The sequence below is a fragment of the Strongylocentrotus purpuratus genome, unplaced genomic scaffold (genome assembly GCF_000002235.5).
Source record: "Strongylocentrotus purpuratus isolate Spur 01 unplaced genomic scaffold, Spur_5.0 spur5_contig_829, whole genome shotgun sequence".
NCBI classification, from domain to species: Eukaryota; Metazoa; Echinodermata; class Echinoidea; order Camarodonta; family Strongylocentrotidae; genus Strongylocentrotus; species Strongylocentrotus purpuratus.
Genome location: NW_022145534.1, coordinates 377,811 through 404,566, shown reverse-complemented (window position 1 = coordinate 404,566; position 26,756 = coordinate 377,811). Strand labels below are relative to the sequence as shown.

The 26,756-nt window shown below is 37.2% G+C and overlaps 1 protein-coding gene across 3 annotated transcripts in view; it reads right to left on the bottom strand.

Annotated features, from left to right (window-relative positions):
* Window positions 1-26,756, bottom strand: part of LOC115923164 (contactin-2-like) — a 98,765-nt gene that overhangs the window by 34,118 nt on the left and 37,891 nt on the right. For all 3 annotated transcript variants that reach the window (XM_030983474.1, XM_030983484.1, XM_030983480.1), the window contains 4 exons: window positions 23,541-23,591; window positions 5,944-6,049; window positions 1,313-1,603; window positions 169-264 (listed from right to left, as the gene is read on the bottom strand). In XM_030983474.1, the coding sequence (XP_030839334.1) occupies window positions 169-264; window positions 1,313-1,603; window positions 5,944-6,001 (445 nt within the window). In that variant the 5' untranslated portion in view covers window positions 6,002-6,049; window positions 23,541-23,591. The remainder of the gene's footprint in view (window positions 1-168; window positions 265-1,312; window positions 1,604-5,943; window positions 6,050-23,540; window positions 23,592-26,756) is intronic.

Here is a 26,756-nt window from a genome sequence, read left to right as displayed (position 1 = left end):
GAGACAGAGAGACAGAGAGTTGGACAAGGGAAGAGAGAGAGAGAGAGAGAGTTGGTTGAAGAGGGGACGAGAGAGAGTTGGAGAGGATATTGAAAGAGAGAGAGAGAGAGAGAGAGAGAGAGTGAGAGGGGAGAGAGAAGATGGACATGGTGGTGTGTTAAGACTGACCTGGAAAATGTGGAGGCGGGTTACAGGTTACACAGCCCCCCTGACCTGCAGTCAGTGACTGAGTTGATGTAGCACTTGGGTCAAATGAATCAACATCTGCAACAACAACAAAAACAACAACAAATGATAAACACATATCTTATGTTATATAATCACATATCTATTGAGGCAGCAGACTCTTAAAACGGAAGCAAAATTTAACCATATCATTGTATGTGTACACACAAATTAATAAATTGAAGCTCTGGTGGTCATGGATCAAACCTAAAACATATGCCAAACCCAATCAGAGAAAGAGAGAGAGAAAGAGAGAGAGAAAAAGAGAGAGAAAAGGAGAGAGAAAGAGAGAGAGAGAAGTACCTGGTAGTAAATAGATCATATCTAACAGTCAATAATCAGAATTCTTAATACTTTGCTAAATCTTTATAACATTAAAGGTACTATGTCCCATTTGCAGGCCCAAAAAAAAGAAAAAGTTAAATTCCAACTGCATTTGAAAGATAATACTAATTTAGAACTTCCCTAAAAAAGGCGGGACCTGAAAATGTCTTCAAGTGGGAAAATAACCACTATTAGTTGTCAAATCGACTTTAGGGCTATAGAGCCCCAAAGTAATAGTCTTGATTTTCAGACAATATTGTACCGAATGGTCATACGTTTTATGCTGCGCAAAGATTCAATCAGTTTAATCTTGGCCATCACAAGAAGTGGGTTATTGATGTAGACAAATGCTCATGTACCCTTTACAACTCTTTTCATGTATGTTATTACCAAAGAAGAAAAAAAAGCCAGTCAGTCACTCATGTCTGAAAGTGAAGTCTAGCAAGTAAACGGGTTTCCTTGCATAATTTGAATATGAGGACACTGCCAACATTTAAATTTCACAGATAGGACATACATGACATATTCATAATTCCTGCAAAGTTCTACAGAATTTGAGGTTGGCTGCAAAAGGGACATAGTACCTTTAAGAGGCAATCATATACAAGTCGTCTGTTGAGCACAACAAGAATAAAAAGCAACTAACTCATGGTAATATGTTAAGAGTCACTGCCTTTCTGGCTAAAAGCAGACTACGCATGGCAGTATTCATTCTACAAAAACAAGTTCCAAGTCTTTAACTCCTATCTTCAAGACCACTTACAGGCAAAGACGAGCTCTGCTGGCAGACTTCTCACTGACCCCACCTGATTGGTGGCCATGCACACATACTCCCCGCCGTCTACTGTTCTCTCTGGGCTAGTGATGGTCAGTTGCCCAGGTGTGATGACCAGTCGAGCGTTAGTTGCCTGAGAGAGTGGAGCACCATCCTTCTCCCACGTGTAGGTGATTGGTGCATCACCGGTAGCACGACAATGGAGGGAGACTGAATCAACATTGGTTGCTGTATCAAAGATGGTTTCCTCTGGCTGCTGCGTAAGGATTGGTCCAGTTTCTAGAGGAAAATAAAAATTCACAAATTATTTGTAGTTGTTGTTCAACCTCAATTAGTAGAATGTTAAAACTGTCCTTCATTAAAGGAGATGCACGGAGATGCACGGCCCTACTTGTTATCAGTGTCTGTGATATGGTGTTATATTGAAGCCCTAAAAAAATTGCGCTTCAAAATTATCAAGAAGTGCCTCAAAAAAGTAAAAATCTTTGAGTGACCGGTTTTACCATAGTCGTTTTCCCGAATAGACTGTAGTGTTATGAAAACGGTTTTTTAAATTTGTAATTCCAATCACAAACATCTTGATAATCAGACAGGCGATCGGCTTGTAAAGGCCCGGTCCCACTGGCCGATGGACACAAAACGTATGCATAACGGACACAGCGGACGAGCAAAATTTCAGGGGAGGCTCCATCCGTTTTCATCCGCTCCAGAAATGGACAAAATTTGCGAAAATTTGCGAAAACAGAACGGAAAAGAACGGACGTGGGTAGTATGTAGCGGGGATGTTAAACGAATGTTCATCGGAAGCCTAGCGGATGAAAGCGGATGGAAGTGGATGACAGCTCCGAAGGGGTTACCGGAGATAATTACGAAGCGGACGCATAGCGGAAAGAGCGGATGCATAGCGGATAAAGCAGATGCATCACGTACGCCTAACGGAAACAAAGGGGATGCCGAGCGGATGTATATAGGATGCAAACCGTTCACTGCGCATGCGGGGAGTATGAATTGCGTCCGCTCTGTGGATATAAAGGGATGCAGCACGCACAAAAGGTCGGTCCCCAGACGCAAATAATCATATCTGATTGATACACGTCCGTAAAAACCCAATTACACACATGGGCCTCAATCCTTACGTAATACCTATTGTTCAGGGGGGATGAATGAATAGATCATCCCCCTGAACAATAGGTTTCAATTACAGATTTACGTCCATGGTCACACACATACACGCAGTCAGCATAAAGCGGAAAGACGTGCTGGCGGCTACATTGATACATCTCTACTACATCTCGTTATTGAAGAAGGCTACATTGATACATCTCTATACTACCTCTTGTATCAACACCATGGTGCGTCAGTCAGGCAAGAAAAGGAAGTCCGTGCCTACTCGTTCAAGCCCTGGCAAGGTGAAGAAGGCCAGAACCAGCACCCTACCCCCTGACACTGACTCTGATGGTGAAGCTGCTGCTGCTGTGGTGGACCAGCCCCAAGGCCCTCAAGCCCCTCCAAAGCCCTGCTGCTCAAGGCCCTGATGTTCAAGCCCCAGAAGGCCCTGATGTCCAAGCCCCTGAAGGCCCTGTTGTTCAAGCACATGAAGGCCCTGCTGAAGCCCCTGAAGGCACTGAACAAGCTCCAGCCAGAGGGAGGAAGAGGCAATTAGAGAAGAAGAAGGGAGAGAGGAAACAGTACACCGTTTCCGAGGAGCATGAGGACGATGTGCTGGAATGGCTGAGGGAGAACGAGTACCTCTGGAGAAAGGGCCACAGACTGTATCGGGATACCAAGAAGAAGCAGGCAGCTTGGAGAGACAAGGCAGAGAGCCTGGGGTACACTGCAGAAGTACTCCTTGGATGGTGGAAGCACATGCACTCCTGGTATGGGAAGCTACACCTCAAGAAATCCGGGCAGGCCGCCGTCAAGCTCACTGACCGGGAGAAGTACGTCATGGCCAAGTGCAGTTTCCTGGAGGGTGAGATCCGCCACCGAGGAGCAGCCCCTCTGAGACCCCTTTCCCTCAGACAGCCCTCAGACAGCCAGGCATCTTCAAGCCAGGAGCCCTCGACAGCTGAACTCCCCATGGTGCCGAACTTGGAGGATCCCGTGGAGGATGACGCCGTGCTGTCACAAATGGAGGAACAAGCGGCAGCCACCAGAGGCCAACCCACCTCCACCTCCACCACCAGATCCAGAGGACGCAGGCAGAGAGATAGACTGGAGGGACAGGACGACAGTGTGCTGTTGGAGATCAGGGACACAATGAAGACCAGCACAGAACTTCTCTCTCAGCTGGTCGACTTGGACAGAGCATCCTCGGCCCGGAAGCCCTTCATCACCTACGTGAGCCAGACCCTGAGGGACCTGCCCGAGGCCGAGTACCAGGTGATGAAGCAGAAGATCACAGCACTTTTCCACAACCCTCAAGGCCCAGCTGAAGTTTGTCCTACCCAGTACAGGTCTGCTCCTCTACCCCAGGCGACGTCACAGCCCTTCCACGGCTTTCAACAGCCCCTCACCTACCAAGGCTACGACTACCACGACTTCCCACAGCAGAAGCAGAACTTTCCAGTCCAGGCCCATGTTCATCGGACGCCACAGACGCCACTCCTCACCCAGCTGCAGACCAGACAGCCCCAGCACACTCATCCCAACCCTTCCTCCACCCTAGAGCCACTCCTGACCACACCACCACCTGCTGTACCCTCGAGGCCAAGCACAGCCACAGTCACTGCCTTACGCCTCACAGCTGAGACCATGGACATGACTCAGAGTGACTCAGAATAGTTTGAGAGACCGAGTTGTGATTGTGAACACTTGTTGTGAACACTTGTGAGCAGCATTGTTTACTTATAAAAATGTTTTGTTTACTTAATAAAGTGTTGGCAAAAACTTTGAAAAATTGGCTAAAACTTTGCATTTTTTTGTTGACTTAATAAAGTGTTGGTAAAAACTTTGAAACACTTGTTGTGAGCAGCATTGTTTACTTATAAAATTGTTTTTTACTTTGTAAAGTGTTGATAAAAACTTTGAAAAAATGGCTAAAAGTTTGCATACCTTTTTGTTTACTTAATAAAGTGTTGGTAAAAACTTTGAAACACTTGTTGTGAACACTTGTGAGCAGCATTGTTTACTTATACAAATGTTTTGTTTACTTAATAAAGTGTTGGTAAACATTTAGAAAAATTGGCTAAAGCTTTGCATTTTTTTATTTTTTTACTTAATAAAGTGTTGGTAAAAACTTTGAAACACTTGTTGTGAGCAGCATTGTTTACTTATAAAAATGTTTTTTACTTTGTAAAGTGTTGATAAAAACTTTGAAAAAATTGCTAAAACTTTGCATACCTTTTTGTTTACTTAATAAAGTGTTGGTAAAAACTTTGAAACACTTGTTGTGAACACTTGTGAGCAGCATTGTTTACTTATACAAATGTTTTGTTTACTTAATAAAGTGTTGGTAAAAACTTTGAAAAAATGGTTAAAACTTTGCATTTTTTTGTTTACTCAATAAAGTGTTGGTAAAAACTTTGAAAAAATGGTTAAAACTTTGCATTTTTTTGTTTGATACAGTCTGAACAGGTTGTGGTTCTGCTGTTGAATGAGTGCAGCTATCATATGGAATCTTTGATCATCCATGGTGGAGAACAATTGATGATGATGTTGAAGACCAAGACCAAGGGTGATGAGGTCTGTACACCACGGCTGCTCGACTCATACCAAGATCCAGATGATTTTCTCCCCCTTTTCATACAAAATATCGGTTGTCCGCTAGGTGTCCTTCTACATACTCTAGACATCCTAAATATACGAGATACATCCCAGATACAAACGCTTTGTCCGTTTTGAATACTTTCTATACGAGATGCATACGCTTACATCCTTTCTATTTCCGTGCTACTAACGATGTATAGACGTTCCACGTACCTTATCTTTACTCCCTCTTTCCGTTTACAGCTGCAGCGGATGTGAGTTGCGAGGATGCAGAGAGGATACAGCGGACGTTGAACGGATGATAACGGACATAGAACGTTTTTTGCACGTATTTGTCGCGGATTTACATCGTACACGGCGGAAAGTTCATCCGTTCTAAAAGTTTTGTGCAGCTCAAAACTTTTTGCGCGGATGAAATTACAGTGGACGGATGCCCGATGGATAGAGCGTATGAAACACGTATGCAATGAGTACACAACGGATGCATAGCGTTTTCCAACGGATGGCAAGATTTTGTTTACGTTTTACATCCTCTTTGCATCCGTAAGTGCAGTGGGACCGGGCCATAAAAGTCATGGGGTTCCTGACTGACAATAAAAGGTTTATAATTGCAGCATGAGCTAAATCCAGGATTTTGTTTCAGAATCTGAGACAAAGTTACCGGATCCCTTTAAGACAAAGTACACATTTATTGGTTAAAGAAAATGAAAGTATACATACATTCAATCCATTACTTGTCTAACTTTCATGAAGCAAGTCTGGATAGTATCATGTTCTTTAATATGACTAGCTAAACATCCTCTTAAAATCATCACCGATTTTAGTTGATAGTTATATGCTCTCTCAGTAATACCATTTGGTTGAGAGTTCCAAGGATTATTAGATCGCTGGAGAATTAGATTATTACTCACCTGCGTGTACAGCAGCACCAAAGAGGGCGACACAACTCAAAATGATCTTGTAAAACATCTTCACCTCCTAAGCTGTTTATTTGATGAATATTGTGATGATTTCACTCTGTAAAGAGAGAAAACAGAAATCTAGTTAATATTATATTAAATCTGAATACAGGTAGTCAGATTACAAAAATCAACAAGCATACACTGTACACATACAGATCCAAAATGTCAATACTTCTGCAAAGAACAATTCCAAGAAAAATTCTACAGGTTTAGAAGACAGGCATTGGATGGGTTTTATCATGAGTAATCTATATACATAAATTATTACTGAATAACTTTTCTTGGCCATATTCTGTTCAATCTTCACTCAGATCAAAACCCTTTTAGCCAACTGATCACTTCAAATATATATTATCCACTACAAAAATTATATACTCTGTCCCCTAAAAAATGATAGAACAGCATTATATAATGTAGAGAAAGCACAGGCTACTGCAATAATATCAAGGACAAAGATTTTCTGATCTAAACTCCCTGCTTCTGTGCAATGTTTCTCAGAAATAATGATACTCCGAGTGCATGGAACATTATCATGGAATAACATGGTACATACAATCTTTATTTTAAACAATAGAAATGTTTAGACCTGCATGAAGGTTTTTAATGCACAGTAGAATTGTTGAAAGCAGGGCTAAACTAGAGACCATTAGGCAAATAAGATTCTACACACGAATAAAAAACAGAGAAAGATATTTTTTAAAGTAATATATAAAGTATAAGGATAAGGATTTTAGAAATGATGAATTCCATTCCATTTCTCAATGCAGTGTATTGGAAATTTCATGGCCCAAAATGAAAATATGCCCTTGCTGCATCATTTCATCAACTACTGAGAAATCCACTTACATGTATCTTGCAATATGTACTTTAATGGGAATGGCAAATTCATTTGTTTCAGGACGAATGTGGAATTTTAATTGATGAAATTAACCAATTAATATACAGCTTATCAAATCTACAGATCTAATTCTTCTTATTGAGGGTGTTTGCGGATGCTTTTTAATTTTTTTTATAACAAAACATTATCAAATGATAATTCAGTTTGATGTTGCACTAGATCATTAATGTATTACTGCTGAGTTATTTTGAAAACCTTATCAAAATTCATGTATTAAACTCCTCACATCAATAAAGAGCGACAAACATTTCCAAACGTATAATTTACACAGCAGTTCAAAATCCTATCTCAGCCTAAATGAAAAATAGAGCTGCTTGTTAAATGGAGAGAGTGCTGTATAGAAGATGCTAGGAGAGAGTGCTGTATGGAAGATTCTAGGGTTTTCAGGTCACTGTTTAGCCATCCAAGACGAGAAGTATTATAGGGATCAAAAGAGGAGCCTGGTAGATCAGAACCACGAATGATTGCTATTACGGCACTCATCTGCAGAGAATATGAGCGATCGAATAGGTGCAGTATGCTCTATAGAAGCAGTTATATACATGTATGTATGGTCATTCTAACTTAACTATTAATGGTCTGTTTCCAATTGTATCACTGGCTTAATACATAAATTAACATTTAGGAATATATCATCTGCAGAGAGCCAGAAAATTGATCTTATTTTCCTTTTTCAATTTCATGTAATTTGGTTCATACATTGTGAATATTCATAATTTGAATGTTGAAATCAAAAGACCCAATATCATAAATGTTGAGCCTCTTCCGAGGAGAGAAGTCAGTGCTAATATAGTGTTCTGACATTTTTTCCCTAATAAGTATATTAATTGAATTTATGTAAAACCAAGATACTAATGAATTAATGAGATTAATCAATCAATGTACAAATACACATTGTAACTCTCTGAAAACGAATAATATGAGTAACAAATATTCATCATAGTCATCAACACTACCAGCCTCTAGACAACAAATCCCTTCCTACCGTCAATCTGTCAGCACAGTATGCTCAAGTCAACAAGAAACCATCAGATACCATGACATGTTCTACTCTCTGTCCCCAGAAAGAAGATGAGAAATAAAAAGGCAAAGCACCTCACTAATTGCAATATGATCCACCTTGAAGTGACACAATGAAGATCATGTGTGAGATGAGAAGTCTTTACTTGGACTAGACAAAGACCCACCGTCTCATCATTACACCAATCTATTTTGGAGTTTGGCATAATTAGAAGTATGGAATATGAGCTGATAAAGGTTGATAGCATGGAACAGGGCATTACACACTTGGCTGGGTGGAGTTGAATTACATGGTTGGAAGAAACAAAGGCAGTCTGACACTTCTTTGTGTAAAGTGATACTTGACATGAATTCAACAATAGCTGCTGCCAGGGAAATGTACAAGACCATGACATTGCTTTAAAATGTCTTCTTGACTGAAACTAACATGTTAATGATGAAAGAGTTACTTCCTCAAAAGTTAAAGTTAACTGCACTTTTCAATGGCAAAAGCTTAAGGTGTGTCCTCTTCAATAACATGATCTCAGCCTTAAAAAAACAAGCCATTTAAAAATCGAGAATAAAGATTTTTATAGATCTACTTTTAGTATTAATCCTGAAATGTGAAGTTAAGTTCAATATTGCTAGTTAGCCGCTCCCGCAATATCAAATTAACTTGTTTTTGAGCATGACTGGTTATCTGATTTGGTTATGAATACTTCTGGTTATCTGGTTTGGTTATGAATACTTCTGGTTATCTGATTTAGTTATGAATACTTCTGGTTATCTGATTTAGTTATGAATACTTCTGGTTATCTGATTTGGTTATGAATACTTCTGGTTATCTGATTTGGTTATGAATACTTCTGGTTGTTGAAGATACACGTTCACATCTACTCGAGATTGTACACCGAACACCAGGGTGTTACTGAAGGTGTACAGAATGGTGCCCTGCTACCATATTTTACAAATGGAAAGTACCCTTGACAGCAGTGATGAGGTACATGTAATCAAGGTCATAAATTATTTTAAAAATCAATCATCATGGGACTCGGTAAATGTAAACAAATAATTGTTTATGTGACAGACAGATTGTGGTTGCTACAATTTCAGATTCATAAACACGGTACCAGGAAAAAATAAAAGAATATGCTAACTATATGAAAGCTGAATATCTAAATTCAAATAAGTTTATAATATAGTATTAATGACTGCTTTGAGATAAATAGTTGTTTTATTACGCTCAAGGGAAGGTTAGAATTGTGCTATTCCCCGAGGCTTGCCGAGGGGAATAGCCCAATTGTAACCTTCCCGAGAGCGTAATAAAACAACTATTTCTCGAATATTAAAGCAGTCATTAATACTTTTATATGCCGAAAAAAAATAGACTAAAAAATAAAAAATAAAAAATAATTTTCATTTTTGTCGAAGACGGGATTCGAACTCTTGCGTACAACAAGAGATGTATCGAAAACCAACGCTTAGACCACTCGGCTATCACGCGTCGTTAACATGCATGGCAGTTTTCTCCAATATATACATTAAAATGGATTGAAAACGGCTCTGCGTGAGGGATGCTTCGCAAAAGCTCCATGAAACGGACCCTTCTTTTACTTTTGCAATGCATATTGGCACGAACTTAGATCAAGATCTATCGGCAGATGTTGTTTTTTGTTTTTGAGAGTTAATTTTCGTCTTCATGTCAACAATGCAAGATAAAATTGTCGGTAAGATCGATCGAGATTCAATTGTATTGAAATTGCCGACCAATTTTTCGCACACGTATGGTATCCTCCATCGCTCAAACCATTTTTTAACATGTAAACCTATGGGGTAACCATGGAGACTGACCTATTTTTTTAATAACCATGGTTATTAAAAATATTGAAATGTTTTATGCATGGTTACCGGGAATTTTACAGGAACAGTTGAAGTTTATGAATGCAATTCGACCAATCAGATGGCTGGATTTCTTAAGTGAGGTATATAAATTCTATTCATACACCACTCAAAATAAGAGGAATATATTTACTGGAACTTCCCCCCCCCCCCCCCCAAAAAAAAAAATGGAGAAAGTAGTTTTCCTTATCAACAGTCAGTTTGGAATTCAGTGATCCATCTTGCATCATTCATTCAGTCATCCTGTTATTCCCACAGGCATGCTTCTGAATACAAACTTGGAGATGGCCGGGCCTGCGGAAATCACCGCACGATCCGCTTTCCTTCTTTGGACTACGGTACATGACTTGACTGATGATTACCACATTCGGCCATCAGCTTCAAAGAGTATACATACCTAATGCCTGTATTGTGATTCATAGAGCATTGCAGTGGTATTTCTACTCTATGACAAAAGTGCACCATAGTGCCATCATATATTTCCTTTCGATAATATACTTCATGTAATTTCTTCATGTAATTTCTTCCCTCAACGTATTCTTATTACTTTGTATAATACCTTAGTCTTGCCTTATTTATCTTATTGTAATGTAGTGTGGGTGAACACATATCCAACAAAATTACAACCATTGTATTTATTACAGAAAAGAGCTCTTCGTATATGTTCATTTTCTTGGAGACAAGCCCATACTAAAGAATTATTTGTTAAATTTAATGTTCTCACTGTGTTTCAACTCAACTCTTACTACTGTTCAATATTACTTTTTAAACATAAGCAGAATATGCTCCATAAATCATTATCATCAATGCTCACTTCTAATACAACTGTTCATGACCATAATACAAGAAGCAGAAATAAATATCATCTATGGACTGTTAATAAAAATTACTCACTATTCTCTTTTAGACATCATGCTCCTGTTATCTGGAATAATCTGCCACTTGAAATAAAATCACTTAACTCAATGAATATCTTTAAAAGAAAACTCAAATCGTACTTAATCACAAGTGTGTGAAATTTTAAATTGTTGATTTTACTGTCTTGTATTGTCCTGTGGTGGGTTTGTGCGGTTATGTATTTTTAAAATAAATTATGTCATATTTTCATAATTGTTTATTCCTTTATAGTACTTTATTATTTTTTATTTTTTAAAATATTATATTGAATGTTCAATGAAACGTATTTTACCTTCATCAAGGGTGGTCGTCTCGACAAATCCACATGGTTTTTTATGGCCACCCAATTCCAATAATCTTATGTTGTTATCTGATGTATCACTTTATAGTTTTATAATTTTACCTTATTTTGTATTATTGATCGACTTATACTCTTATTCTGTCATGATTGTATTCTGTTTTGTATATTTTATTGGAATTGAATAAACTGAACTTGAACTTGAAAAAAACTCTGTGTATGATAGTATAATGATCTCCCCCCCCCCCAAAAAAAAACAACAAAAAAACAAACAAACAAAAACAAAAAAAAAACACACAATATTCACATTACACTAGTATTAGTAGAAACTATTGTAATATATAAACACTGTAATCCATTATTGTTCAGAAAAGGAAACAAAAAGGTTTCAATTTGTAGACTAACCCCACATTAATTACTAGAATTGTCCAGCTCTTCTTCGCAATGCATCTCACCCAGATGAATAACCCCTCTAACAAATCTACATTTCTACATTTTCCACAGTGTACTAAACAATGGTTAATATATAAGCATGGCATTAACCCAGCCCTCTTTCTTGATATACATTTTACGAGTGAAAAATAATAGGATTTCTTGAGATAAAGTGGAAAAGAATCCTCTTTATTTCCAACCTATCCATGCCATTGTATATCCTAGAGTTAGGAGGGATATGACATTACATACCAAGGGGGATGCTATCATCGATCACATAGCGTCTTCATGACTGAGTACATCACGACCTAGCCTGCGTGGGACTATCAGCTTTCCGCGATTCATTTCATTGTATATCCACCCCAAACAGAGCAGATAAATCCTCTTTTAATGGCAAAACACAGCTCTAGCAAGGCAGCAGCAGAAGGATTATATCATTTAAAATCCCTGTTACACATGCCCTTATTATAATCTTTATCTAGATTTTTGAGTGATGTCTTACAGAGAATATGTTTGTTGAAGAAGAAACTAATAGACATGTTTGTTTACAAGACATTTGTGTGCACTTCAAATGATATGCCCACAAGTGTTGAAAGCTAATACAAACAGTGAGTCAGGATTCCAATGCACACATGTATACTGCGTCTTCAAGAAGTTAAGTTATAGAAATGTTACCTTGGATGAATTCATAATGTTACCAAGACAACAGAAATTGAATAGTTTGTGGAGTAAAAGCACTTTTGAGAAATACTAACAATTCATAAACTCTATTGTGAATGCAAGCTACAAATGTTCTTCATGATAATTAAGCATTAATTTTCCTTTGTCACATTCTTAAGTTTAATTTTTAAGGAAATCAAAGTGGACTTTAAAACTATGCTATCTGACATTCCCAGGTGATTATTGTTCAATCTGCCTATCAATTCTCAAAAAGGGCATCCTGCTTAGATCCATTAGTATACTTCAAGACATTTTGAGAGACAGCGCAGTGTTGTCTTAGCTAAAACACAACGCCATTTTTATGATCCCGCTGTGCACACTATGCCCAAAGATGAATCAATAAGTCAGGAATCGCCTGAACGTCACTTCGCAAACACACCACACATTTACGATAACTGAGCCCCTCGACAAAGGCAAATTGCAACTGACATTTCATTTTGTTTTTTCATGCTTCTCGCATTTCATTTCGTTTTCTCATGCTTCTTGCAATATCATTTTCATTCACATCTCATAAAAATCCACAAGAAGCGATCACATGTCCTAAAATTTGAGTTTGTTTTTTATAACCTTTATGTTCATAATGACCAGAAAATATTTGGTGGCTGTGTGGATATTCGCCGTGTAAACATTTGATATAGGATGTTCTGGTGCCCGGTGTTTGATTTGCACATTAAATACTGTACACATAAGATACGATGATGGAGCCATACATGAAGCGAGATGAAATAGCATGGAGGATGGAAAGGAGAAATGAAGAACAAAGGTGAAAGCGTGACATCTATCACAAATGTTGAGTTCATAATCAGTCAGAAACTCATCCAGAAGATTTAAAAATCGGTTTTTCATTTTGAAGAGTAAGTACACTCATTTATCATATAAACAAAGGTGAAAGCGTGGCATCTATCACAAATGTTGAATTCATAATCAGTAAGAAACTCATCCCAAAGATTTAAAAATTGTTTGTACAAAACTCTTAACCCCCCGCTCCGCCTCAAAGAGAGATGTGCTCATACTATATATATTGCCCACTGAATTTAAGATTCATGGATTGGAATTATGAACACATTGAAGAAACGTATATGACTACATACAGTTCTTCTTCAACGAATATGATAAACGAGTGTACTTACTCTTCAAAATGAAAAAACAAGATGGATCAGATTGTACCTCTAGTTTCAGACCCGATGGTTATTAAAATGTCTGTTCTAAAATAGATGCACTCGACCCTCATCCCAGCAATATACTGTGATGCTATATGTACATGTAGCTACCCTATAACCTAGGACAGTCTGGAGTGGATATAATGTTAATTACTCTAAAAGCTCTCTGCCTCTTTCCATTTATACCTGCTGAGTACAGATCTATTTCACTGAGTTGACGGGTACAAAAACATATACGGTACTTCAGATCACACAATAAGCAATCACGGAAGTAGAGAAACTACATGTAGAGAGTGCTAACTAGCATATTTAAAAAAGATGAAGTTTAATTGCTGAGGCACAATTTCATGATTATTATGCAAATGTATTCTAGCCTAAAGTGTTCAAGAGCATTTTATGAAAGGATATAAAAGAGCACAGATTACAAGCAATTTATGAGAACAGGGTAATTGAATGAGAATGAAGATGAAAATGACAAAGGGATACCAAACTTGTTTAGGATGACTAAGACTATGAGTAAACAGATGACCTTCATGGTTTTAATAGCGAGTTAACCACCACCCATATGACCAGTGTAAAACCATTGTCAAATCATCCAATCACCGAGAGAAAGCAAGATGGGCCACATGTATCTCTATGACTAATTTTAATTACTTGCTGAGAGTAAGTGCGCCATTTTTCATTTAAAGCCTAATTAATAATGTAGTATAACCGCTTTCGTATTTTGGGAGTTGTTTTTTTCATTACAAGAGCTATGTGTTATTCTTCACTGTGCCATATGGCTATGTATAAATTTTGAGTAAATATTTGCTATGAAGTTTTATGACAGATAGATGTAAATTACATATCACTGGTATAGAATAAAAAAATCTTGAATTTGAAAATAGATACAGCATTTTGATTTTACAATATAAATGGCTATTCAACATCTATAACTGTAATATCGCCATATCTTTTCAAATGACTATAATGAATTTTTCATATAAATTGCAATATGTAGTCAATATAAATTCAACCCAATGATCATCTCTTGCCATGTTGTTTTTCAAAATATATGTACCTAGTGTTTCATTTACATATATTATTCATATAATTGTTGAGTGTGAGTGCAATTCAGATGTAGAATGAAGATAGGGAACCTAAAATGATAGATATCTGATGGAGAGATAGGGAGACAGTCGCATTTCACATATCACATTTCGATAGGGATCCTGTTTACCAGAGAATGGCGGCCAATTGTGTCTCACTAATTGGTTTTGGAGGTTGTAATTCTGGGCCTCACTATACCATAGAGGTTCGAGTAGAGTTAATTGAAATGTGTCTATGATGAATAGATCTTGAAATGATGCTTTCTCTGGACTTACATGTATGTGAGTCACGGGAGAGGGATAAAGTTGTATGTAGGCAGCCAGAAGGGCGTTAACTCATATACTTTAACCCGGAGTTAACACCCTTCTGGCGCTGAATAGGCAAACTCATCAATTAGGATGCCAGTGGATGTTTGCAATACTCCAAAAAGCCATCAATTTAAATAATTGCTGCACAGAGAGATGTATATACATGCTATTAACCATCTGATCTTGAACGTCAGAATCTATATTCATATTTAGAAGTTAAAGACGAGGAGGAAAAGAGGAGAGCACACATCTATAAAAGGAACTAAATCTAATCTTTAAAATCATTTGAATACCCGGTAGACAAACAGTAAAGGTTTTAGGTTACAACATGGATAGCAGGAAGAGATATACAAATGCAATATCTTAACAAAAGAGGGCAATTAATATGTTTATATTTTTAATCAAGGAAATCCTGTTCAGTGATTGGTCAACATAGCATCGTGTGACCAAACATAACATTGCTATGATGTAACCATGATGTCATCCATGGTATAGTGCAAACTATACCATGGATGACGTCATACATATGCGTTCGATCAAGATCAATGTGCTATCGGTCGCGGTATGCGCTGCTCTCACTGCACTCTCCACTACTTCAGTGGAAGTTAACATAATTTTTTAATTTTTTATAAAGGTTGGTTTGAGAAATATAAAACAAATATATCATGCACTATTTCAAGCCACTAGTTAAAATTATGGATTCCTCGGTGACAGAAATGGCACTATTTTCTGCCACCTCAATCCATAATTTCAACTAGAACCTCTCAGTGCATGGTATATTTGTTTAATATCAACTTTGGAATCAAAGAATAGTCAAGATAAAATAATGAGAGGAAGATGGATAGATAAAAAGGAATAGGATGAGGGAACCAGAATGAGGGAACCAGAATGAGGGAACCAGGATGAGGGAACCAGAATGAGGGAACCAGGATGAGGGAACCAGGATGAGGGAACCAGAATGAGGGAACCAGGATGAGGGAACCAGGATGAGTAGAGACAGGGAAAATGGCCAGAATGAAGTAACATAAAGAAACAGAAGGTGAATTAACATTTCTATTTTTAAAATACAGAGGTGTCAACACTTGTAGACCCTTGGAAACCAGTGAGTTTCAAAACTAGAGTTTTTATTTATCTGTGGTAGAATTGCCACAGGACATTTGAGAATGCTAATTTGCAAGTTGCTTTAGGCACATCTCCTGTAAGATATACATAGAAAGGAGACATCATGCATAATAGAAAGAGAAAGGGGATGTATTATACTAAGATTTGTTGGGGTAGTATGGAAGTAAAACAGAAGAAACCATATGAAGGTAACAGCAGCATGAGATATGGGTAAACAATAATCATCAAGACACCTTATTAGTGTAATGAAAGGGAGCCAATTAAAAAATGTAATGTATTTGAAACAAAGTCATTGCCTATGCTGATGTCAATTTTCTTTGGCAGTACAACCCTTTGTATAATGACAGCCAATTTAGTTTTTTTGCAGTGAAGAATGTAAAAGATTAGCAGATAGCCCATTATCAATAAATCATGACATAAATCTGCTTTTGCTGAATCAAAATCAATATTTCTTCAATAATCATAAGGCTGTATGATGTATCTAGCCAAACATAACATGAAATGAATAGAAAATAATAATAATAATTGGAAATCTAATCAATTAAGATAATAAACGTGGTATGTAATTACCAAAATGGAGTGTTGGGTCAAAGAAGAATAACCATGTGTAAAAGAAACAGCATTATTCCTTTGGAGGCATTCAAATCAAAAGAGATTGAGCACCAATCCACTGAAAAGCTCTCTCTCCTACTCTTAAAATGACTTCCCTGAGTGTAAAAATAACCATTTTCATTAGGTTTGTTTACATCAGAGGGCACTTTCTTAGATGGATCCTTCACTCATTGTAGAGTGGTGTAACCATCCTAACATTCATCATGTTTAAGTTATGCCCGGGCGTATGTACATGTAAGTGTGACGATGATTAATGATGCCGATGTGAAGAGGTATTAGCTAGAAAAGGTTAATGTATTGGGTTGCAGATGGAGAACAGTGCATAATATACTTCAATAGGCTCTTCAACACAGGAAACAATGGGACCGTAAACGTATCTGTATGATACATCTATGACAGCTATACAATTGTGTATCATCAGATATATCTGATGGATACATGTGTTCAACTTTTTAAAAATTTTGCCGGGTAAATTAGATAAATGAGTAGAGAAATCATCCTTGGAAATGTTGATAAAGAATAAGTTAAATTCTCTAATCATCATTAAATTGCACTTGGACAATCTCTCTTTCTGTTTTCGGTAATATTCAGTATCATTTTAATAATTTCTATTTCAAATAAAGTTTGAAAACAAATAAATGAAGATAAAGATTTGCAAAGGGTTGCTTTGGATTATGTTGTTTAAAGAATCAACAGAACAGGAGAAGAAATACTAATGAATAAACAAGAAATGGCCTTGTTACCAAATACAAAAATTTAAAAAAATAAAAAATAAAAAGTAATATATTGCTGAAATTTATATTTCGTGAGATTCATTCTTGGCCCTCTTTGAAATTATCAGCAGATACTGGATGGTGCTTCTAGCTTTAACTCAAATTATATTCTAAAGAATAGATTGTTCAAAATATACTTCATATTCTTAGCATTGGTATTCCAAGGCAAGAGGTTATACAAAAGTCTGTTATAATATATGTAACATGATGTAATTGTAAAGAGAGATTGAAATTTGTATGCATGTACATGTACATCAAATCTACTCTCTCTGCGTGAACTTGATTCATAGTGTGACCATAGGAAATTTCCCTAGGGAAATCAACATTGGATAAAGAGAATATGAAAACTACTAGGTGGTGTTCTATTTCACACCTGCTCAAACTTCCTTTTTTTAGCTGCTTCCATTTATATGTTCACAACCCACTTTCACCTGAAGTATCAGCAAATATTGGTCCATCTTCTCTAATCATGTTCATATTTAATTCATTCTTTTTTCATCCTTGAACCTGATTATTGTCATCGATTATCTGTTCTTTCATTTCCTTTGCTTCTCTAGCTTTAGCAGTTGTTATAAATTCCTTTCAGAAATGACCTTCGCCTTATAAATATGAATTCAATTTTTTTTTCTCGTTCAAAGCATGATTCATTATTCATCTTCTCGTTCACTTTCCTTTTCTGTCTCGTTATTGCTTTCAGTCCACATCATTAATCATTCATTCTCTTCCCTCTCAACCAAGTATCCTCTTTTTCTACTTTCTCATATAGTACACTATCATCTCCTTGTTTCATATCTAGACAAACAGGGTGATTTATTATTACTCGGTGCTTGCTTGTTTCAATCCTTGGAGGTGTCTAGCTGCAGTGCTTCTACTCCTGCTCTCTACTCCTAATTGCGATGACTTTAATTGGAAATCTTGAGGCCACATTCAAGGTTTGCTCTCAATGCATGCACTTCACTGTGAGCAGAATATTACTGGGATCCCTTTTTAAGCACTGGATATATAATTTTTTGTTTAAATAATAATAATAATAATAATAATAATAATAATAATAATAATAATAATAATAATAATAATAATCTTTTAAAGTCCACTCCAATTTTATTAAGTTAAACCGAAAATGGAAATTCTTTTTGCCCAATTGATCCTGAGCCCGGCAGCCACTGAGCAGCGCCAGATCAACGTTGCTCTATCCCTTATTGTTGAACGCCAAACAAGGTAGAAGCAATTCCCGTCTTTTAACGTCTTTTGGTATGACGCGGCCGGGGTTCGAACCCACAACCTTCCGGTTGTGAGGCGGACGCTCTACTGACTGAGCCAACACACCGGTATATGCAGAATATAGAAGAAGGAATGTCACTCTACCGAGTTTTAAAAGCAATTTTGTATTATGAGAAAGTTGCCTACATCTATTAAACTAGCTAGCGGTAGCCTGAAAGAGAGCTCATTTTTTACCAAATACAAATTCCGATTGAAGCAATATGAATTCAATCTTTAAAAAAAATGGGGAAACTTTTTGCAATATGTACTTTAGAAGTCATCAGTCAGTAAGTAGTCAAGTGGTTTAAACACTAGACTGGAGATGGGCAGGTCATGCATACATTTGCCACTCTCCACCCAGGTATTAAGTAGGTACATGTACTGCTACTGGTAGGATGAAATTTCTTTAATGCCGTGAGCAATAAAATTGGGAGCCTATATAGCTAGGGCCAAGTTAATATGGTAGTGCCTTGAGCACCTTGCATGGATGGATATATGAGCTATAAAAAAAAAATCCAATATCCAATTAGCAATATGGCCAGTTAACCATGACCATATAAACCCTTAGTTAGGAGAAAAATTTCAGACATACACATGTAGGCCTACTTTATAATGTTTGTTTTTTAAAACCATTGGGTTATAAGCCTACACGCCATACACAGACCTACATGCCACACATTCGCCTTTGCGGGTTCATCTGCTTCATGACACCAGCAACGATGAACCCACAATCTGTTGGAATCTACTATAGATGCTCTCAATCTACTTGGCATGAAAGCACCTACTAGTTGCATGCTGAGCTGGGCAGACTGGGTGATAGTGGTCATCTGTAATACCAATCACCATGGTATATTAATGGGACATGACACTGTATTGGAGAGGCTCCCTTCCTCCCTTCATTCTCCTGCCCAATGTTATATCTGACCTTTCCTCCTGATGGCTTAATCAAGTTCTACTTTGCCATATATTTAGGACCAAGGTCAACGTCGGAGTAACTAAGAGCATACCAAGACGTATTTAGCTTTTTCATGTCCATTAACGTTTTTCTTTTGGGAGAAACAAAGCAAAGGGATTACTTACAACTCACAATTCATCAATTAAATGCAGGTTCTTTGTCTTATGGCAAAAACAGTTGCTGGGTCCTTCTACTGATGCTACAACCAGAACTTCAGATATTCCTTGGCAAACGGGTAAAGTTGTAAGTTCATGGTATATGCAGTCTATTTTTGAACACCCATCCTACTCTCTTTAGAGCTTTTATAACACTTTAAATCTCGAGCAAGTCTGATGAAGCGATGAGTGAAGCAGGCTTCATGGCAAGTGCTGAGGTTACCAGGCGCAAATCTTCAAATATTTTCTCTAGACTTAACCGAATCTAAATTTGAAATAGTTATCCTGAAATCCTTTGAGTTTCACTTTCAATTTCATAGCGATTGCGGACGCATTAAGGTGTCTTCTCCTCTGCTGACATCTAGTATTATGGGGGAGAGTAGCGATGACATATGTAAAGCAGCAACCTAGGATGTGGTGAACTTTGACCTTCTTGTGGAAAGTTCGCGCATCAGGGGTCATTGGTATAAAACTGGCATGAATTTGAAAATAATTTGAAGGCGAGGGAAGAAAAAATAACTTAAAGATGATATTCAATATCATGTTGAAATATTATGTAACTTAATATTATCAAAACTATTGGTTACAGGAAGTTTACGCACAGTATGCAGAAGTTTGGCCTTATAAATCATCAGAATAGTTATCCTTGTAAATTTTCCTCATGGTTATGACAATGATATCAATGATCAGATTACAATTTCTAAATATATGTATAATATAATGACACTTATGATGATGATGGAACAGTGTAAAATGGAAAGGTTCCAAGGAAAGCTTGAAATCTATATAGGATACAATAGAGGAGAAAGCAAAAAAAAAAGAGCTGAGAACTGCAGATCTATGTTAAAGTCAAATTCAAATATTTATTGAATTTTGTGTATATTTCTGTAATAACTATCATGATGATCCAACATCACTTTGAAATTTATGATTTTCATGCGTGGGTTTCCTCTTTCAATTAATTATCCCTCTTCTGCACCCCCTTGACTCATCCTCTTCTGGTATCCACGTCATGAAAAATATGTCTTGATGCCCTCCCGAAGGCTTGCTTCTTGGGGGATACCCCGGTGCCCCTAAGGGTTCAAGTTCAAATGCTCTTACATCTTCAGGTATGCTTCAGGTGTGTTTATTCAGGCAAGAGGATAAGCGAAGAGCTTGAGGAAATAGTTTTGAATGGTGGAACGAGGGCCATTCCTGGTCGAGATGAGTCATTGTGATGCACAATCTCTTCTGCCAAAGATCAGGAAGATTTTTCTAGAACTTTCACTTCACTGACAGATATTTCCTTGATTGTTCAATTTTTTTTCTAGTTTGATTTGAGATATATATGAAACAGTTTTTGCAATATATCCAAAATTGTTTTCCCGTTTCACTAACTGTATATTTATGATGAATACAAGTCACAATGAGAGGCAACACCTTGTAGTGCAAAAAGGAAACAGGGGGAAGAAACTCGACCTACCTGCTGAGACCTAGACGGTAGTTAAATCATTTATTTGGAGTTACTACCCTTCTGGCTTGCAACAGAAAATATGCTCATTAATAATAATAATAATGGGTTCTTGTATAGTGCTCATGTCTGTCAGACTTGACACTCCTGATGCTCTACAATTATTACCCCAGCTTTAGCATGGCCGCCAATATGGCGCTCTATAAAGGAATCAGTTCCTGCCAGGTACCCATTTACCTCACCCGGGTCGAGTGTGGCAAATGTAGATTAGTGTCAAGCCAAAGGACATTAGTGCTGCGGCGGGACACAAATCGCGAACCATGCAATCCAAAGACCAGTGACACTAGACCACGACACAAGCACCTTCGTCTTCTTTACATTATAGAAGATTACTCCATTACTAAGATATCCTTAAAAATCTTCTTCCATAAAAAAACTTATCACAGGGCTTGGCACTAACAGGAAACTGGGACACATGGGTGCCTAAATTCTAAGTCCAGACCCCGAAATTTCAAAATTTTAACATGGGGTTCATGCATACAGCCCCTGGCCACCCCACTCCAGGGTCGGAGGGACCGCATGCGTGTTCCCAAAATGTCCAGTAAAGGCGTACTATTCAGGCACCAAAGTCTGGCTCGTAGTACACAAAAATCTGGCCCGTATTGACTTTACACACCGGACTTAGGGGGGTGTTTTCAAAAGAAGGGAACATGCATACGCGTACCCTAAATAACACTGAGTGGGGGGGGGGCCGGGATACAGCCCCCTTTAATGTTTCAACCCTTGTCAAGAAAATGTTAGTGTGGATCCCTGCTTACCCTATGGTTTAAAGATTCAACTCTAGCCGGGGAGGAATTGATAGCAACACTCGGAGGACCAATTGGTAGAGTTGATTACTTCCTGCATTCTTTTCTTTGATTCGTGAAGGAATCTATCTGCACACTGGGGTCCTTCTTTAAAGCACTGATTTTAAGCTGGTGCATGCATGAAGGAATGGTGTGACCAAGGAAAGATCCCCAGGCATACTATCACATGATTAGTGATCCAGTTTTTCACTATTAAAGCCATTACCTAGGCATTCTACGATCATCAATGTAGCTTTCACACATGAAAAATGGGATTTACAATTGAAACAACAATTTTCAAAGAAATCATAATGAAGAATCTAATGGGCTAATGTATTACAAGACATACCTGTATTAAACACATGATTAATTATCTTCATGTGAGACTACAATGTAAATCATAAATTAGTACTAAATAAAATTGTGTGATTGATATACTAAAAAGGAAATTTGAAAAATAGGGATAGGGAGGGAGAGAGAGACAGAGACAAAGTGAATGAGACATAGGGGAGGAAGGGATGGAAAAAGGGAGAAATAAAAATAGATACTTCGAGAGAAAAGTGATGTAAGAAAATAAAAATACAACTTAAAAAGAAAAATTACTTCACACATGTAGTGTTACAGCAAATAACGATATGAAAGTAAGGGAGTGGCAGTACAAGAGCTACAAAATGAAAGGTGAAGGAAATCGAGATGAATAGATGTATAAATCAATGTACGCTTAATGGATGAGTTATCTAATCATTCAGCTTCAGGGCACACAAATCACCCAGCATACCATCAAAAGTGAATCATGGAGGTGAGTAACGTTGTCCGTACCTTTTTACATGGTTTTGTACAGAGGTAGGAAGGGCAGTGGGCTGAAATGACAAGTTCTTCCAAATACTAACTATAATGACTGGAATGAAAGCTACTTAAAAACTGTAGAAATCTGTTGAAAATCGTATGAATGCTAAGAACGCGTTAAGTGGGGCTGCTTTATTGAGCAAGTGCCATGAGCGCCCAGCAACAAGAAAGTGCCATTATCGTCATCATCATGATGGTCAAAGCCATAAGAATTTTTTTTTTTAATAATTATAAAAATAACTAAAAAACAAGCAAATCTGTTCAATCTCTTCATTATTATTCATCTCCATGAAACTTTGAACTTCCAGAGCTAAATACTACCATTTCTTTCAGTAGTCATCAACTAAATTATTTAAAAAACAAGTGGAGATGTTATGTTATATGGCAAAATGAAATATTATTGGGGTTGCATGCTAGAAGGGGGCCATTATCCTTGGATCCAGTCCAATAGTGTCAGAACTCTTTAAGCTACAACCCTCTTTCCTCCTTCGTCTTCCCTCCATTTGCATTCAGCATTAGTTAGCTGACTTGCTCCCAGCTATATATATATATATTAAATATGGATGACCGGAGTTAAGAATCACCACCTTGTAATGACTTGAGTGTTTGTGAGGGCGATGACAAATTCATCTAGAAGGCTTTTTCTCCCTTCGGTTCTCTTTCAGATCAATATTTGAACAATGTCACATTCAAGCTTCACCAAAATGACACATTGCCTCGCAAACAATCTTTATCAGATGAACATACAAAACTTTCTCATTTATTAACTTCACTTTCAGAGTCCTACAATGAATAGCTTACATTCAATATTTTTCTTCACTAACTTACCTGAATATTTTGCTTCAATTCAGCTACAAAATTCCCATCTGAACAGGAAATCTGAAAGAACAAGAAGGAATTTAGCAAGGTTATAGGACAAAGGTAAGATTTAAAAAAATGAAAATATTTATTTCCATTTGGAGTAATCGTCACATTTACTTCCAAAACATAATACAATACAGGGGTTCATCCAGTTAGAACCATCAGATGCTGTTATCTTATACCATGCATGTAACTATCTGTAAACGTGATGAGTGATGACTGAGACAACCACACATTGCTTTAGTCACAGTTCATCCCTCTCCCCTGTCTCATGAAACTGAAGTAATGTGATGACTGGCAAGAGCCGTCGACTACCGAATTCTCTCATTTCCATTGGCTTAATACCGGAGCCACTGAAGTAAATGCGATGACTAGGAAGTGACCTGTAGCCCGTTGACTACTAAATTATCTCTTTCCCATTGGCATAACACAGGAACCGCCCAGTTCCTGTAGGCAACTGGTTAAGATGATCTGAATTCCTGGTATTACAAAGCATAATTCACACCCACATCCACACTGTATTGCTTATATCCATATTGTTATATCGTTATATCAGTGATTGTTCTAAGACTTTCTTCTCCATTTTTGAAAAGACAAGACACTAATGAAAAAAGAGAAAGAGATCATGTTGAGTTGTGAGAGGCCATCTTTGCCAGTTGTACAGCTGGATGTTACAAGATAGCTAGATTCAGATCGTGGAAGCAATACAAACTCTTCATAAAAGATGAGAAGGTTTGTGTGATTATTCTGAAATGAAGTGTCACACTGCCCTTGTTTTCCCTATTTTCCCTATTACTATGCAAAATGTAGGAATTTGACATATAAATGTGTTTAGAAAATACATTTGAGTCAGAACTTATAGTTGTCAAATGTATTCTAACAGAGTAAACATTTACGAGCATTTCTGTAATAAAATTGTGCAGCTGTGGTCTTCTAGCTGGTTAATTTGTTCTCTTTCATTGGAGGGTGTCCAAACTTCCTTTCTAAACATTCATGATTTATCTCTGTGTGTACAATTTGATATATGCATACTTATAATGGTGCTGTTTGCTTCTGTGACAAAATGTGACTGAGTGCAATCATCAACCAGTTGTTATTAACAGACAGAAAACTATTTCATGATAGAAAGATGAAGGGAAAAAAAGAATCCCAGCTGAATAGAGCACAGGTACAGAAGTCTGAATGAAAAGAATTTCACCTACAATTTGATGACAAAACACAAAAATACAGACAATACATTTAAACATTGGCATTTCAATTTTTCACTTTATTAGGGCCTTTATATAGGTCATGACCTTTAAAAGAAATAATATCAATTCAAAAGTTATTTAATTCTGAACTGTAATTACCATCTGAACTTTCTGTACCCTGAAATGTCAAAAAACTTGTCCTGATTGTATTTTGACAAGATGTCAACCCCGATCTGAAAAATAGATTTCAATATACAAGTATTCATATCTGCAACTGTAATCATATTTGAACTTTGTATACCCTGAAAAATAACTAAAAAATGTGTCGAGCTTGTATTTAGACCAGATGTCTATCCCGTTTTGGTGCAGACTGATAAAGATACCTTTTAGATGGTTACGACATCCTGTATTGTCGGCTCCCCGGTGAGGAATTTTTACGCACGGCAACGAGGTACAATTGGACCATGTGCGAAACGCATTACGCTTGAAAAATTGGTAGGTCATGCTTATTGCGAATTATGTGCGCAAGCCAACCATAGCAACAGATGGGGAAATGAACTCCTGCCACGCGCAGAGGAATTTAAAAGTCGACTTGAATGTTGAACATTTCATTAACATTCAAAACTGGAGTACTTTTTGACCCGGTGCTTCAACACGTCCATTAGCACTAATTTTGAAGTCTCATTTTGAAAATGAATGGTACAAGCGACTAGCCAGTGAGGGTATAGAGTCAATGAAAGTGTGTCAATACATGTTTATTTTTTCAACTGCTATCAAGGTCTATCGATCATCTGACTAAAACAAAATCTTGAAATCCATGATAAGTGTTCGTCCAAAGATTACAAGAGTGTTTTCCCTACATTAAACAAAAATTATCAGGAGATGACAACAATTCTAAACCTATAAACTGAAAAGCAATAACCAAGATAAATACTGGACATAATGAATTCAATAAAAGCAATTTCACATTAGAATATAACTGCTCAATAGTTAGTTTGTGAATTGTTTTTAACTGTGTTGTTAAGACGAGCCCCAAACGTGCATGGCTGTTTCTAAGCAATTAATTTTTAGTGTCACCTTGAATCTCAATGTGATTAGCAATCTAACCTTGACTTGATGAATTCAATGAATCATGAAAAGAGGCTTTTTAGCTTCATCCACTCATCTGCTGTCATCTATGACTGATATTTATACTGATGATATGCATTTATGCCTAGATGTATGAAGCAACAAGTCCTTGCATTAGGTAATTTGCCCTGCTATGATGTATCTTTTATGGTGATTCACGGACGGTAATGTACAGTACAGTGTGAATTATAGGCCAAGGTGACCTTTGAAAACATGTGAAGATACACCATGGAGAATGATTTTGGACGAGATGCTGTAATTAGCATACAACATTCAACAACTTTCATCACGGTCAGTGAAATGAAGTAAGGTTTGACTAACATATTTTGTCATTTGCATGCTAATAGCATTTAAAAGAGAAATGAAAATTGCCAATAAGCTAGATATAATCAAAGAAGGTTACAAAAGAGAAAAAGAAAGAGAGAGAGAGAAAGAGAGAGAGAGAAAGAGAGAGAGAAAAGAAAGAGAGAAAGAGAGATAGAAAGGTAGACAGAGAGAGAGACAGAGAAAGAAAGAGGCTGACAGAAAGGGAAAAATAAAGGGAGATGGGGGGGGGGAGATACAGACACACAAAGAGAGAGAGAGAGAGAGACAGACAGACAGACAGACAGAGAGAGACAGAGAGAGAGACAGAGAGACAGAAAGAGAGAGAGAGAGAAAGAGACTGGGCTGAAGAAAAAAATCCTGAAAGACCATCCAAAAAGAATAAGAAAAAAAAATTAGGAATAAAAAATTAGTCCAATAAAACTTGGGATGTGAGAACAAATATGACCCAAAATGTCATGATGAGATATACAACAATATGAGGAAAACAAAGAAAAAGATGGAACAAAATAAAATATTCAATAATCTACACAATTGAACA